The sequence below is a fragment of the Cinclus cinclus genome, chromosome 9 (assembly GCF_963662255.1).
Source record: "Cinclus cinclus chromosome 9, bCinCin1.1, whole genome shotgun sequence".
Classification (NCBI taxonomy): domain Eukaryota; kingdom Metazoa; phylum Chordata; class Aves; order Passeriformes; family Cinclidae; genus Cinclus; species Cinclus cinclus.
The window spans coordinates 19539284-19556583 of NC_085054.1; the positions used below are offsets into that span (position 1 = coordinate 19539284).

The 17300-nt window shown below is 43.6% G+C and overlaps 1 protein-coding gene across 1 annotated transcript in view; it reads left to right on the plus strand.

Annotated features, from left to right (window-relative positions):
- Positions 1-17300, plus strand: part of LOC134047094 (kalirin) — a 341858-nt gene that overhangs the window by 147963 nt on the left and 176595 nt on the right. The window contains exons 2-3 of the mRNA XM_062498020.1: positions 6225-6299; positions 16718-16832. Of these exons, the coding sequence (XP_062354004.1) occupies positions 6225-6299; positions 16718-16832 (190 nt within the window). The remainder of the gene's footprint in view (positions 1-6224; positions 6300-16717; positions 16833-17300) is intronic.

A 17300-nucleotide genomic window follows, 5' to 3' on the forward strand; every position in this document is an offset into this window, starting at 1 on the left:
AAAGGCTGTGCTGGGAGGCTCAATGCTGCCAAGTACCTCGTGGAAGGAATAACAATCTCAGCAATTAGCAAGGTCCCCCAAACCCCAGCCCTACCTCTCCCGGTGTTACAGGCAGGGGAGGGAAGGGGGCTCTGCTGGCAGGGACTGTCCCTGTGCAGGGATTCGAGCAGTGAGAAATCAGAGGGATCGACCTGTTGGTGTAGAGGGGGAGAAAAGCAGCCGGAACTCTGATGTTCACTGGCAAAACTTGGAAAGGAAAGGAAAGTGAAAGGAAACTTTAGTACTGCCACCCAATAGCTGTGACCAGGAGGATATTTCAGCAAGCAGGAGAGGTGTCTAATTAATAGAAAGAGGGACAGTATAAAGAAACACAGAGAAAATAACATGAGTCTTGGACTGAGCCTAACTAGTACATATAAACCCAACATTAATTTTTGAATTTTAGAATAAATGCAGCAACATAATGCATGTGACTTTTGTCTCAGCTGGGATAAAGAGTGTGACGTGCTGCAGTGTGATTAATCTTTTGTGCAGGCTATCTATTTGGTGTCCAAGATTTTGCAAATTTTGAAGCCATGACACAGATCTGTGTGTCAGTGTGCACACTGGATCTGGTGGCTGGAGAAAGCAGAGGAGCATGGAGGGGCACAGCCATCATCCTTGCCCCAGGACTGTGGTGCTAATCCAACCTCCCTTTCACTCTGTCCCTGCCACACTCCAATCTGCACTACTAAACGCTTCCTGTGAGACGAGGTATTACCTTTTATTGGTAATGACGGAGAAGTATTCAGTTCTGCGTTAGTCTTCTGTAATGGTTGGTAACAATATTTACAGCTTAATTTTGTGAGTTTTTTTCTCTCTGGTGCTGTCTTTAGATTCAATTCAGTTGAATCCTTCCTTCCTTCCTCTGTAGAGTCAAAGCCTGTTCTGCTGCCTGCAGTGGGGAAGGATGGCAGGAGAGCCTTGCAGGCTCCTGGGGAGCTCAGGGCACCAAAATGCTCTTTCTTTGCATCAGGGATCAGGCTGTTGTCTGCAGAGGAGCGATTGGCAGATGCAAAGTGTCCAGCCTCATTTATCTCTGCCAGATGGTGCTAAAATACTAGTCTGGAGCACATGTTGCTTCTATTCAACCAAATGCTTGTGCCATGCTGTGGCCTCTCTGCCTTTGAACCAATGAGCCTCAGCCAGCAAAATCCCAGTGGCAAAGGCCCAGGAACCCTTCGCTAAGCCCCTCTGTGTGGCTTGTGGAAAAGCAGAGAAATGAAACTTGGAAGGCTCACAGTCCTGCAGGGACAGACAATAGCCTGCAGGAAGGGGAGGAAGGGGTTAAAGAGGGTTTAGCACACACAAAAAGTAAATATTTGAGGCATAAATGCAGAAGGAAAGAATAATGGAGAGAGAAGGGCAGGAGGAGGAAATCAGAAGTGTAAAGAGAAGAAAAAGGAGGATTATATTCTGCTGGAAAACAAAGGAATGTTTGTATGAGAAAAGCAGTGGGGAAAGAGGGTTCAGCTCTGCACAAACTTTCTGTCTGACACTGGACAAGTCAATCTCTCTGTGTCTCAGTTTGCAAAGGCTACAATGGGAATACTAAAGTCTCCTTTGTTCTGCCTCTCTCTGCTCACATCAGACATCCCTTCTGTTTGTGTGTTGTATAAAGCCAAGATGCTACAGTACTGCAAAGACAAATAAATTCCACTGAGACTTTGGTGGGGGGCAGGGGGGAAGATAATAAAAAGGTAGGAAGGGAATAGGCTATGATAAACCTGGGAGGTAATGCCCCAAAAACTGGGGTGTGCGAGCAGGGGTATAGACATACAGGAGAGGCCTTTAATGGGGGAGTAAGAAATATGGACCAGATTAATCCTACAACTGCATCCTGGACTCCAGGGGAGTTCCTCGAGGAATGGGTTTAGCCCAAGGAGTTTGGTTTTGTTTGGTTAAAGAAACTTTATGCCAAAGTTTTAAATAGTCAAATCTGTTCTGAGAACTATGAGAATGTGGGCTGCCTTTCCTGAAACGTTGCATGGGACTTGGGATGAACAACTCTTGCTGAAGGCATCAGGAGCCAAGTGATTAAGCCCCATGCAGTGCTCTGACAGGAGCCCTTCTTCTTGCCTACGCATACTTTTTTAAGTATAGAAAGTATTTCCATATTTCCAGCAGCTGATCTTTATTTGAAGCCAAGAGCTGCATTTTTCGGATTAGAACTGAAGCTTTTCTAGGAAAAGCCACTCTGGAGCAGACCACTGCTCCATCTAGCCCAAGAGAGTGTCTCCAGCAGAGACCCTGCACTCTGCTTTGAGAAAGAAATGCTAAAGCTTACAGGGCTCTCTCTGGGGATAATTTATTTTTCACTCCAAGAGTCAGAGCTTGGCTTTCACTTCAAAGTCTGTAGGCTTACATTCTTTCCAAAACTCTTGCTTAATTTATTAATCTTTACGGTTCTCTGAAGATGTTTGTTGTTTGCTGATCTCCAACCTGTTCAGGAAACCCCTTGAGCTGCTGACCTCCATGTCCTTCAGCAGCGAGCTCTCCAGGCCAGTTAGGGAATTTGTGCAGGGGAAAAACAAATTTTCTCAATTTCAGGACTGTTGCATTTACCATGGAAGCATGCTTTTAGCTTCTCGGCTCACCCATCTGGCTTCTCATTACAGCATCTCATCTAAAACTGTGAGCTGCTTCTGCCACCCAGGGAATCCCTGCCAGGAGATGTTCTGTGCACGTGTGATGCTGCTTTGCCCTGAAATGTGAGTCAGCCATGCTGAGGATCCACTTTTAATTCTTCAGTGTTTCCAAGTTTATAAGAGCGCATTATACTGTCTGCTACTCAGACTTGGCATGGTGTGCTTTCTTCTTGGGTCACTGGAGTAATAAAAGTTTGTGGCCAGTCATAGTGTCCCTGCTCCATGCACACTAAGCCAGGATGTGATGAAGGTGTGAGGGGCTGCAGGGTAGCTGGGTCACAGTACCATGCTCTCTGTGCCTCTCTTTTGGTAAAGAGGTGATTGCAGTGCTCGACTGTCTTGGCAGACCATGCAGGTAAAAAGCAAGAGGGGCTCTGTTGTTTAGTCCCACGTTTATGAGGGTGGAGAAACAGCAAACTAGTGCATGGACAATGGCAAGATGGCTCAGCCTGCCCTTCCTTCGTCCTTCTGTCCATCTCAGTCCAGCTGCTGCAGAAGGGCTGTCTGAGAGAAGCAGCAGAGAGGTGTAGGGCAGGCTATAAAGCACAGCTTTTGTGTGCACGGGGCTTGGCAGCAAAATGAGATGGTGCTGTGCGGACATGGCCTTGGATCCAGCACGCAAACAAACAAAACAAATGTATTAGAAACAGCTGGGGAAGGGGATGAAAATGAGCATCATTAGGGATATGCTTATAATAACTTATGAACTGGGAAATGCATCATTGCTATGCTGGCCCCTCCTGGAGACAGATTGGCTGCTGCTTTTGGAGTCTTCATTAGAGCCATTGGTTTTCCCATTTATGCATACCTTGCCCCAGCTCTTGCTGGAACCTGACAGCATGCTCAGAGATGTAGCTTCTAATGCAAAGATTTGGTCAGGAACTGCAGCAACCTCTGGAAGCACTGGCCATGGCTGCATCTGTGGGTCATGAGCTTCTACTTGGTTAAGTACTGTGCATTGCTTTAGGCACCGATCTGCCTTCCACAGTTTCCTTCTTCATCCCAAGGGAAGTTTTGCAGCTCTTGGGACTTTTTTTTTATTCCCTGGTTGTAGGACAGGCTCACAGTTTTTCAATTCGTTCATCGTTTGCTTTGGAGTGTGCCTGACCTGTCCTGGGTGATTCTGAGAAAGGGGAAAGTACCTGCTGCAGCACTGTCCAAACTCAAATCTTTCCTTGCCTCTCCTGTGCATAGTCAGGACATTGGGGCTCTTACCAGAGAGCTCCTTGCCTGCAGCCTGCCCTGCTACAGCTCAGGAGGTGACCATCTTTTAAAGTCATACATTTTTCTCCTGGTCTCCATGCATATTTCCTCTGTATAATGCAGTCTTTCCTTGCAGGAGAGTGTCTGAGACTGGCCTTCAGCCCTCAGTATAGTGACTTCTTCTTAAGTCCTTATGGTGTGCTTTACATATGCCCACTGGCTTTTTTTAGCAATATTCACAAGGATTTCAGTTGTATACTGTCTGCTGCACACTTGGGTGCCTAAGAATTGACTTTGCCATTTTCCTGACAAATTTAACAAATACTGGGAAAAACTCAACTTGCACTGACACTGCAGATCTTGCAGCTGGATAAATGTGGCCCAGTACTCCACTTGAGTGTATTCAAACTCTCATGATGTGTCTCACACATTGGCTGTTCATGTTTGCTTCATGGTTGGATGAGATGCTTATATACAAAGCTTCTTAAATTCCAAATGATGCCTGTGACTGAGCACTTCCTACCTTTGATGTGAGAACTAGCCACAGCCTGGGATCTGAGAGGTTATTCATGTTAAGAAGATAAGTTAATAGCAAAATCTCATATATTTAACACAGAGTGCATGAAGTCCTGCTTTCTTGAACACAGAAAGAGTTCAGCAGTCAGGACTCATTTCCCTGGTCCCAAAACATTTTACTGACACAATGCACTCTTTAGGCATCCCCTGGGACTGTGCTGCAGTGCCTGTTCAAATTGCAGTTACATTGGTCTTGGCCTTGCATTGAATTACCTCACTCCTTTGAGTGCTAGTTTTCTCTTGCTTAAGGCTTAGCTGGTGAGCTTACACATCTCCTGGAGTTAAGTATCACAGAGGTAACACCTGAGAGCAAGTGGAGACACAGAGAGGTAGCTGTAACCTTTGGTCACCGGGAAGGGACATATTTACATGTACAAGGCAGCCTTGTTGCACAACCTGACTGTGACTGGCAAAAACAGTAACTCAACCCTAATATTGCAAACATTTGTTGATCAGCTGCAGGTGAAAATGGATGTTTCTGTCTTCATCCTGTCTGTTCCAAATGTCTGCATGGATTGAACCACTTTGCCTTTGCAGGCTGCATGTTGGGAGCAATAGGTGACAATGCAAAGGGGGTGCTTTTATCCCCAGTCCCACTTTCAGACCCAAATGGTCAGGTACCATCTGCTGTGTTCAGCAAGGAGGGTGTGATGGCTGCAGCAATGTTGCCCTGTTTCTAAAAAACTGCTTAGTGAGAAGACTTGCTTACTTTGACACCCTCTCAGAAGAATGTTGGTCACTGGCTGCCTATGAAAGGCAGAAAGTGAAAATACAGGGTTTCAAATGTGTTACATTCTTTGGTGAGCTGGAATAGATCTAAGGCCTTGTCATGATGGCTATTATTTACTACCTAGTGATGGATTAGTTACTTTTCAGGGGAACTGAAAAGGTGTCCTTCAAACCTTCTTTTGTTGGAATAGCAGTGTCTGGCTTGCTCTGGGGTGATTTCTTACTGCTGTCTTTTGCAGAGCAGAGAGATGATGCTGGAGCCTGAAACTGTGGGCAGTTCTGCTCCCAAGAAAGTAAAAGTCTGTGTTTTCTTCAGTGAATATTTAGGATGCATGAAGTAATTTGGCACTTCAGGGTAGGCAAATGACCTGTGCAGATATGCTTAATGTGTAATCAAACAGCATAAATTGCATGAGAATGTGCTAGGGCTTCAAACCACTCCTTACCCAAGGAAGACTTTGACTGCCTTATAAGGACCATGTCCTCCCTCTGACTGTGGTCCCACCCTGAGCTGTTGCATCCCAGCTGTGCTTTGCACAGCAGAAAGAGGCAAAGGGGAAAAGCCCTTTTAAATCCAGCCCCTCTACAAATCTGTCTCAAAGGCTGATGCTGAATGGATGTGTATATGCTGTAATGTTCCCTGCAATTTTGCCTGGGCTGTGTTCAGAACAGTGAAGGGAGAACACTCCTGGCTCGCTCTACAAGTTGGGCATCTCCCAGGCTTGATATTATGGTCTGTGAAAAAGGCAGCAGGGATTAATCTAGATACTAGGTGGGAAATTTGTTAATTTTTCAGAACTTCTGAAGGATAGAGCAATGAACTGATTCTCTGTGTTTAATTTTTTTATGAACATATCTCTATTGATGTTATTGGTGTTCGTTATCAGCCATTTGTGTCTCTTTCTTGGTGCCTTTATGTAATTTATAGCCTTTCTCCAGTCTGATTTTAAGAAACATGGCATGTCCATGAAGCTGGGAGCAAGAACATGCTCTCTTCTAATGTGACTTCCATGTTTTTCTGTTTTGCAGGTTCTTTCCGAAATGATGGTTTAAAAGCTGCCGATGTCCTTCCTATACTGAAGGAGAAAGTGGCCTTTGTGTCAGGTGAGCACATCTTTCCTTGATCCCTCCAGCCCATCATGAGCACTGTTTGCCACATCCTGGTCCTTATGATGATGCAGATTCTCAAGGGACTGGTTTCATGTTTGAACTTGGTAGTACTTAAATTAGCTCTTCTGCTAAGGAAAGGGCTGTATGTGGACCAGAACTATCCAGTAATACTCAGAGCATTGGAAACTGGTCCACATTAATTTTCTTCATATTCTGAGACACAGGTAAATGAGCAGATAGGATAGGGTAGGACAGGACAGGACAGGACAGGACAGGACAGGACAGGACAGGATAGGATAGGATAGGATAGGATAGGTAGGATAAAAGGCAGCTGCTTATCTCCAGCCCAGATGTGGGCTGTCTCAGCATGCAGGACACTTCAGGGATTCTGCTTCTAGTTCAAGGTCAGTTAATAACATTCAATTCCTGTACGTAGGAAGCACTCAGGCCTATAAATCACTGGTGTTCCATTTACAGTCCCAATCAGCTTGCAGTTAAAAGTACCATTGATGCTTCATTTACATAATAACTCAGATGCTCAAACTTCTCCTGCCATTCTGTACAAAGATTTACAGCCTTCATTCAGGAGACAAATTTCAAGGATCTGGGGGTGGATGAGGACTAGACAATATGGAAGAGGCTTTGAGAATAGCTTGGATGATATTGCTTCTAGTGTGAATTACAACTTGTCAGTGAGAGGGGGAAGAGAAAGTCTGAAGCAATCATAATCTTGCATGAAGTCACTCAAATTGGCAGCATAAACCCAGGGTATTTCCAGTGGTAGTGTTTCTGATCATTATAAACCATTCAGGTTGCTTGCAATGAGAAAAACCTCCATCAAGAATAGCCAGTTCCTCTTGTTTGCAGTCTTTGCTTTTTTTTTTCCTTCGTCTCCACAATGCTGACCACAGTGCCAAGTAATACTGACTGCAGAAGAGAGGAGGTTGCAGCAAGGCTGTTTTGTGCCTGGACTTTTCCCCTCAAGGGCTCTCTCCAAAGGAGTCCCCAGTCCCTTAAGGATGGAGTTCATCACCATGCTGAGCCACAGAGGTGTCATCCAGGCAAGAAAAGCTTTCCCCTCTACTGGCAGTTGGTATGAGACATCTTCCCACATTTTAACAGTTAAATGGCCCGTGGATCACAAGTCCAGGTGTGACTTGGGGAAATAATTTGAGGATCTATAAATGCTGACTACACTTTTTCATGAATGACGTGAGAATCCAGGAGTTTGAGGGAAGTTTCTGAAACACCAAAAGTCTTTTGTGAAAACCCAAGACTATCCCAAGAGTACTCACATGCAGGAACACTTTATCTTGCATTGAAGTCTCATTCTGAATGTCCTGAAATGTTTTACATGGTTGGCTTTCACTGCTCTGAAGAGGGGAGCACAGTCATAAAAACACAGCATATCTGCACACTTGTTTGAGACACAAAAGCTGAACCAGGTGCTTTGGGATAGTGAAGGGGAGAAATTTATGCAGGGACTGTACTGTGAACTGGGTGCTCTGGGGAAGTGAAGGGGAGGTATTTATGCAGAGACTGTACTGCAATTTAGCTCTTGGCTCCTGCTGTTGCTTTGCATGGAAATGATTGCAGGATCATTTGGTAATTCGTGGAATATTTATTAATGACAACCTGTCTGGATTGTTTATGTAGCCCCTTCCACTCACTGATGGTGCCTGTGTTCAGTTCTGAGCCAGAGGGTCTCACATCAAATCATCAGCTCGTTAGACACTGCCCTGTGCCAAGCCTGCATTGCAGAGGGGGGTGTTAAATAAGCAGCGCCAACACAATCCCCCAGGCTTTCACACCGTGATCCGCTGCAGGCAGGGTCTGCTTGCTCCACATAGACTCACCAGCCTCCAGACTTGGATCTGCTCAAAATGTGCCGTTCCTGACACAACTAGAGGTCCTAGGATTTACACCTACTCTTCCTGGTCTCCAAATGCAATGACTACAGGCAGCAGTTCCCTTTGCAGGCAGAATACTTTGAGCTGCTGGTATTCACTGCAGTAGCCTCAGCATCCACTTCCAGCCCAGAGTGTAAGTACTGCCCAATGTTCCCCTGGACTGTGGTAATAAAGCAGATTAAGAGAATGATTTTAGCATTTCAGCTGATGGCTAGGTTCTTTTTAATTGAAATGGATTTATTTCCTAGAGTATGTTTTGATCACAGAAGAGAAAATGTTTGACAAAAAAGAAAAATCAAATACCTGGATTTTCCAAGATCAACAGCAAAAAAAAAAAAATGTTCTGTAGTTAGCACAGCACAGAGAGCACATGGTGTTTTAATCAGGCTTCCTTGAGGAACAGGAGTTTTATTGAATCTTCTTCAGAGTTTAATACTACAGTTAATTTTAACGATAGCAGTACAGTAAAGTTGTCAAGGGGGTTCTCCTTACACCAGCAGAATTTATCAGCACGTACAAAAACTCTCAGCTGAACATGTCAGTTACAGAGTTTATTGCTTTTCTCATCAGCTGGGTCTCACCAGCTTGTTTGTGATTCAACAGGAAAATTGCAGAGAACACACAAGACCCTTCAGGGCAGGGGCTACACTTTGCTTTGTGTTCCAGTGCAAAGCAAAAGGGCAGAAAAGGCAGACAGGGCAGAGCCACTGCCACCTGCTCCAGAGCAGGCACAGCAGGACCTGCCTACACAGCCATCATCTCAGAGGAGCACTCAGGCTTTCACAAGTGCACTTAATTTCAGAGTTGACATACAGCTCTAACTGTCTGGGCATGGATTCATCCAGCCTAAGTGCTGTCTGGGGCTCTGTGCCTGCCACTTCCCCTCGGCTGACTGAGCCAGCAGCGAGCAGCAGGAGTGGGGCTCCGCATCTGCATCCCTGCACTGCAGGAAAGTTGAGGGGTGGTGGATAATATCAGGATTTTTTCCTGGAACTGGTTCTTGGTTTCTTCCAGTGATCTCATCTAGGAGCTAAACTGAACCTGAACAAAGTTCACATGTGTGTCTAAAGGGTACCTGAAAATCCCATTCCATAGTTCCTATGCAGAGAGATGCACTGAGCAATTGTGGGTGAGATGCATCCCATCCATCACTGATTGCTTCCATCGCTACCTCCTGGAAGCAGATTAAGCAGGGGGCTGGTTTGGGGAGACTTTGGCCACCTGCTTGTTGTCTAAACTCTAACAAAATCTTGGCTTTGCCTGGGTGGTTCAGTATGTTGCTTCCAGCAATGGAATGGCTTTGGGGGTCATTAGGGAGTGACTTACAAGTCAGAGACTGATCTTTTGTATTCTGAGAGGGAGAGGAACACTGATGAGAAGAAATAGAACAGGTTGTAGATTATTTTAGGTGCTTTTCAGTGAGAGGTGGTGAAATATTTTGGAAACTGGGCTTACAGTCTTTCTTGAGAAACAGACGCTGTTTTAGAAGAGTGGTGTAAATTTGGGTGTTGTTCAGCTGCTTGATTATATTTATGGTAGATTTTCTATTGATCGGGGTAGTACAGAACAGCGTGTATGAACTTTTGGAAAAAGGAAGGGAATTTGTTACCATGTTCCCTTCCCATGCATGGAAATTTTCATGCACTTAGACCATAAAAGCTTGTTAGTTGATTGATGTCATGGGTCTCGCTGAAAGCGTTTCCCCACATCCCACCCAGAAGAGTTTCTCAGGATCCTTCCTGGTATTTCCGCTCCCTGGAGGGCTCGTGAGAGCGGTGGCGTGTGGGCTCCTGCCATCACTCAGGTACTGTCTGCTCATCTGCCAAGGCAGGAGTACAAAGGGGGAGGCTGGCCAGGTTCCTGAGAACGTGGTTGAGCACGGAGGAATCAGCAGCAGAAGGGTGGAATAAGCTGGTGAGCTGCTGCAGCTGTGACAAGAAGAGCTCTCAGAGTGTGTCTGCAAAGCAGGAGGTTTTTCTGTGCACTTTGGGCACCAAAAGGGCAAAGAGCAATGAGAAGTGGAAGGAACTCGGGCATCTCCATCCTTTGGTAGCTCACTGTCCCCAACCCCCCATCTTGGGAGCAGCCTCGTGATCTGGGTCATGGCAACAGCTGAACCTGACTGAGAACCTGAAGGAAAAGCAAAGATTTCCGGAAATGTCTTTCAAAGAAGGAATTTCAGTGTAAAGAGATCTAAAGAAAAGACGGCTTTATCTCAGGTTCCACCAAAATTAGGCCATCAGGATGAATGAAAGAGGAAAGCTGAGAGAAGAAGACACTGACCTTCCCAAAAACTTGTCCAAGGACACCACAGGTTGCTTAGTGGCAGGGATGCCACATGTAGAGGTGCAAGTGTTTTCATTTTCTGGAGTAGATACACTTCACTCTTCAGAGAAACAGTTGAAATGAGACCCCCAGTGCCTCTGGGCACTGGAAGAGTTCACATCCTGGTTTCAGGTCAAAAATGCTGATTTGTGGACATGGGAATTTGTATTAGGTTGGGAATAAAATTAACCAAAATATCTAAGTTTTGAGTGATGTAAACATTTTGTAATTACATAAAAAGTTTTGATTTTAATTAAAAGTTTCCATTCTCCTTTTCCTCTGGAATGGAAATTTCAAATGAAACATCAACAATTCTTCTATATTTTATTACAGAAAAAGATCTTCATTTTTATACCATTCCCTGGTATAGTTTGAAATAAATAGAGATTTCAAAAATGGGAAATCTGCTATTAGAAAAACATGGCATTCCTTGACTATTTCTCCATGTTTGTCTGCTTGTCTCAAATGAGGAAGAGAAAGACTGTACTGTCAGGGAGAATCTGTCTTCTCATTGTTTCTCCTTATTCTGTACAGCTTCTAGCACTGTGCCCTGTGGTATGAGTTTGGAGTGTCTGTACCACCATCAGCAGTGACTGGCATTGCCACATGCTGTGGCTTATTGGCCAGTACACATTTGAAATTAAAGAATTACCCCAAAATAAAGCAATGAAGATGAATTGCAAGACACAACAGGTTGTCTACTCAAATCCATGCAGTGGCTTTGGGTGACTGCAGAACAAACCTACTCTGTAGGAAAAGGGATCATTCAGTGGCTGCTCTGGGCATTCCATCTACAGTCTCTGACTTGCTCTGCCAGGAGATCTTCTGGTGAGAACAATTAGCCTTGTTTTCAGAGTCATTAATCCTAAATGTAATGTCGTAAGAGTTTGCCATTAGAATTTGATATGGGGAATTAATTCTGATACATGGATGCTGCAAAAAGCACCATTGTGGAGGATCAGGCCATGGTGATTGCACTGCAGCTGTGTTAATTGGCTTCCTGTGGGAGCTTAAATTTCCATCACTTGCAACTGAACTGGAGGGTGGTCACACAGGTAATCCTATGTATGACCCTTGCAACAAATTAGTCTATCTTGAAGTGGCAGGAGTTTTAGTAGAGAAGTCTGCTCACAGTAAGTTCAGTAGCACAGAGCTCAGCTATGACAGAGAAAGGAATGCTATTTTAAGACTCTGGATACCAATTCCTTGATGCTTTCCTTTCCTAGGAAGTCTGTCAATTAGATTTAGAAATCCAGAGTGTATTGTTTATCACTGTATTGAAGTGCCTGACATCAGCTGAGCACCGTCTGTCTCCTGGTTCCCTTCATTGTATTTCATTTTTTCACCATATTTTGGACTGAATTACCTGATGAGGATTATTTCAGCTTCTCTGGAAACTCACTTATGGTCTCAGCAGCGTCTACAGCATCAAGATTGATCAGCTTATGATCTGCAGGGTCAGATGAAGTGGCACATTTACTTGAACTGCAGTAGACATCTGAACAGGGGCCAGAGACACCATGTGCTGCTCCTGTTTCCGTTGCTGGTGTGCTGCAGGATGTTAGACAAGGTTCTTTGGGAACCTTTACATGTATGGACATTTGCCTGTGTCTGTGGTTAAACCTTGTGAATTTGTGCTTATGAAGAGAATGGAAAAGGAAGCAGAGGGTTTGAAACCCTTAAATGTGGGTCGCTGCAAGCAGGTAAGGATCGTGGTGGAAGGATAGGACTGGAGAGATGCAGCTTGAAAACAGAGCTTGATAAAATCATTATGTGCCGTATACAAGAAGTCTGCATTAACGGAAACTGATAATTTCCTGTCCTCAAAAGGACTACACATAGCTGGAATTTCAGTTTATTGTGTATTTACAGGGATGGCTGTGGCTCAGGACTTGAGATTGGTAACGCCTGTACACAGAGTTCATATCACTAACACTTTGGGATGGCCAGTTTCTTGGCTTACCTGTGGGCAGTTGGGGCTACTGTAGGCAGAAACATTTGGGCCCACCACTAAGAGATGTTCAAGCAACTGCAGAACAGGGATCTTTTCACTGGAGTCTCTTTCCTCTTGGTTGCAGGTTTGACTGGAAAAGTGGTCATCAGGAGGCCACTAACTGTGCTGCCTGCCTGCATGCATGATTTCTGAGGTTTCATTAAGATTTCCTTTTAATGTGGTATGCATCACAGTGCTTTGTGCCATCACTGCAATGTCCCCTGGATGATGTGTGGAGGAAAAACTATGTGATCTTACTTCTGGGAATAAACCCTGAATTTAGCCATGAGTTCTTATAGGATAGAAGAAAGGGAGATGGGAAGAACTGGCAAGGAAGCCACTGACAGGAAAGGCCATCAGCAAAGGACTTTGTAGGAGAAATGCAAGGCATACATGGCTAAATATTTGTTCTCAATGTACTCTGTGCCCTGAAAAACATGTGTTTTTCTAACTCCTTTTTTCCAGAGCACTAATAACCAGACCATCTGTTTGCCTCTCTAAATCAGAGCAAAGCTCATGAAAAACCAACTTGAAAAACAGTAAGAAATTATCAGCTGTTTGTTTTAGCATTTAATAACTGTAATTAGCAAACCTAATGACATGTTTGATTATTTCATCACAGTTCTGTGAGTCCAGGGGGAGGCAGGAGATGGGACTTATTGATTATAGCAATTGAGACTCCTGGCTTCCTCCTAGTTTTTATTGTCTTTGAAAACAATGTGCTCAGTAGCTCTGAAGACTGTGCATGTACAATTGGTGTGGAGATCATGGCTGACTTGGGGCAAGATTTGTCTTCCTGAGTGGATTACTAACAAGCAGAGACAGAATCTCAAGCACTGTGAAGCTCCGACAGAGTGGATCAAGTCAGAAAACCTTATTTCTCCTCCTGGTTCTTTAGGTGACACACTGTGGGATCCCACTGGGGTGAATGTCTTCCCCTCTCAGTATTTTACTATTCCCTTCAGTAAAAGATAATAATAAAGAAAAGGAATGGTGTAGACAGACTCCCTGCCCTGCCAATGCCAGAAGGTTTTCTTGTCTTTTATTGTGTGTTACTACTTCTCAGCAGGCTCTGTTAGAGGAGATGAGCATCCTTATGTAGGCATGTTCAATGATGTCAATACTCCCTTCAGTCTGCCTAGAAAAGCTGAGATTTTGGGTTACAAAAGGTAACAAAAACACTGCATATTATCAGTATTTAAGAGAGTAAACCACAGTTACTGAACTCTGCAAGTGTCATGGTGAATTAAACATACAACAGTTTGTTCTAGAAGAAAACTGATGTTTCTTTGTAGAGGCTCTTGGTAAAATTGTAAATTATGGAAACATTCATAAAAATTAGGGATTTCTCAGTAATTGGGGTTGCATGGAGTTGAAGGAAGGAATTGAAGGATTCTAACATGCACTATGTACTTGCAATAATTTTACTCTATTGCTCAAAGCTTGGAGCTGCACTTTTACCACAAATGAGAAACATTTGCTTCTAAACTTAACATATCTTGATATTTTACCCAAGTCTCCTTGTTTTTGTCCACTATAAGACTAGAAGGAATCAGTCCAGGCACTTACTTATCCTTCCATCATCCAGAAACACCCAACTGGGTTATATAACCTTCCTCCTCCAATGAGAATTAACCCATTTTCTCTGGTCTGTCCTGGTAACATCTCACCCTGTGCCTGAGCCGTATTTATCCTGCTCCCCTGAGGACAGTTTAGATGTACTGTTGAGGGACAGTTTTTATCCTGAAGCAAAGACAGGACAGGAATGTTCTGGATCCTGTTTTCTTTTCTGTAGCTGCAAACCTTGTGTTGTTACTAAAAGGGTCAAGAATTTTCTGACTTAATGTTTTCAGCCTACCAGAACTTACACAGGTTTCTATTTATTTAATTTGTAGAGCTCAGTTTGGTGGAATGGTAGGTGTTAAAGGGGTCCCTTACCAGAAACACAATTTTTGATTTATGAAGCCAAAGTGAATGGACAGTCATCAGAGTGATTAGTGCTGCTGGGCTGTGGGAAGCTCGTGGCCCTTTCCAGGTGTTTCATATCCTGGGAGAGGATTATAAATGTGGGCTCAGATGTCTTCTGAGCTCAACTCTCTGTGCTTTTCCATGTTGTAAAAATATTTAAATAATTGTGAATGAAGGAGAGGGAGTCTGAATGAGTACTGGGTAGCATGTTCTTCTGGGATGTAGATCAAGTTAAGGTCTCTGCTTCAGCAAATACCTGGAAGCTTTTGAAAGCTTGGTTACATCTAGATATGATGGGAAAATTTTCAAGACCTTGAAAAGCTTCTTGTGTTGAAAAAATAATTCCCTCCAGCTTTAGTTACTTGTATTGGTTTGCTATTCTATAGGCTGGCTTCCTTTTCTGTTGGATGCATATCATGCATGATATAATGGTTTGGCATTGATGTGTGTGAAATAATCTCAACAAAGGGAGAATGTTCTTAAAATGAGGAAGCTTGTTTTTTTCATAAAAAGGTCTGGATATTCACATTAATTTATTTCCTTGTAAATTGAATCCTTTTTTACCTTAAGCCCCTATTCTCATGCTATGTGGCAGAGGCATGGATCTGCCAAGGTGACACTGAATTCTGGTAGACCTTCCTCACCTTCATGGCGTAAAGCCAAAGGCAAATAGAAAGCACAGAGATTTGGGTGGAGATTAGGTAGGACAGTTTTTATACTCCATATGTACCCCTGTCTGCATGAGGGCTCAAAACAAAGCTGACATCTGTTGTTTGCCTCTCCATTTGTATCCCTGGACAAATCAGCACAACCTGGTTCCAATGGAGACTTGCACAGTTATAGCTCTTCAGGTGTATTGCATCCCCTGAAAACCATGGGTACCAGAGGCATCTCTATTTGTATAGAGGAAATTTGTGTAAGACACTCTGCCTTGTACAGACAGCAGTGCTGTAGAAGACTCTTTAGACAGATCTTAGCAATTAAAAATTATCAGTATTTTAAGAAAACTTATATATAGTAACAAGAATGTGCCAATAGCACAGACTGCAAGTGTCCCATGTTCTTAATGAGAGAGCGCAGTGTGGAGATATTCATGTCCTTGTGTAGCTTTTTCTTCTTGCTGGCCAAGTAAATTAGCTCAGAAAGCACGTGGGTTTCCTTTCTCAGAAGTGATATTTCTGTTAAAGGGATTATACTTTCCATTGAGAAGTGCAAACTCATGTGCATTTTTACATCTTGTTTGTGAGGTCCTTGCAGTTCCATACCACCTTTGTGAGCTGTAATTTAGCTTTAACTTTTTCCTGGATAACAGTGCAAACATGTATCTGACAACACACAATTTCTGGAAGAAATCCTGAGACAATATGTGCAAAAAGAACTAAACATTAAATGAGGTACTAGATTTCAGTTTCAATCTTCTTAAACTTTATTTACAGGAAAGAATAAAACAGAGTGCTGCAGAATAAATTGTACTTGCCCCTGTATTTGTGATTGTATCGTTCAGGGTAAAGTTATTCCTTTATGGCTAATCCTTTAGACACTTGTTGTAAAAGATAAAGGGCCAGACACTGACAATTTAAAAGAAGTGGGTTTTAAGACAGGAAAGCTACAGGAAACCCACAGGAAACCAACACCCCCCTCCCCCCCAAAAAAAAAAAATAAAAACAAAAAACACACAAATATTCTGATTGCCAACAACACTTTATAGATGGAAACTTAGAAGACAAACTTCTAATCAAAATTTTAATGCTAATGAAGTATGTTATAGATGAGAACACTGCTGCATAAATATTACTGGGATACATGGCTTCAAACTGGCAGGATGTGGTAACTGTCTTGGAATGAATGGTGCAATACACTGAGCAGCAGTAAAAAATGCTTTCACTTTCTTGGTGTTGACCAGTTTAAAACTATCCCCACAGTAGGATTTCATTAGCATCACCTGCTTGGAGCGGCAGATACATTAGATGTAATGGGATTAGGTGAAAGAAGAAGTGTTAGTAGCAATTTTCCTTGTATGGGCTTTTTTTTCCCCTTATATTCCCCATTTGAAGTTCCAGCAAATGCAAGCTTGTCTTCCTCAATTAAGCAAGTCTGAAAGCTAAGAGCGTGCAGTCTCTTAAATGTGCTGTAATTTATATTTATCAATTCAGTGCACATAGTTTTTTTGATGTGTGCTTCCTGCCTGATTTTCTAACAATCCTTTTTTTCCACAGGTGGCCGTGATAAACGAGGTGGTCCTGTCTTGACCTTCCCAGCCCGCAGCAATCATGACAGAATAAGGCAGGAAGACCTTCGTAAACTTGTGACTTATTTGGCCAGCGTGCCGAGGTAAAGTTAGAAAGAAAACACTTCAAAGCTTAGGGTGGATGGGTGGGTGGGGAGCTTGTTCTTGGCAGTGCTGATTTCCAAGTATTAACATTTAGTACCTTGAGTTCTTGGGGCGGAGGAACAAAAGTGTTCCCTCCCTCCTCCTGCGTGCTCTCCGGTGGTTTTTATGGCACACGTGGTAATGCAGGAGCCCCAGAGCAGAGGCAGTGGGTGAAAACCTGAGCTTCAGGCTCCTCACAGCCTTGAGGAGCAGCTCTCATTCTCCATGTTTATGTTCAACTGTTTTAAAGGAGTGCAAAGGGAGGAATGCTTAGAGGTCTGCAGTTAAATATAGCAAGCTGGAGAGAGCCTGCTGTCTGTTGTTGAGTTTTATTACCTTGTGGGAGGTTCGGGAGAGCTGGGGTAGAGGGCTGTAGTTGCTGGGGAGGAAAGAGTGCCTGTACAAGAAGGCAGATCTCCCTGCTCCAG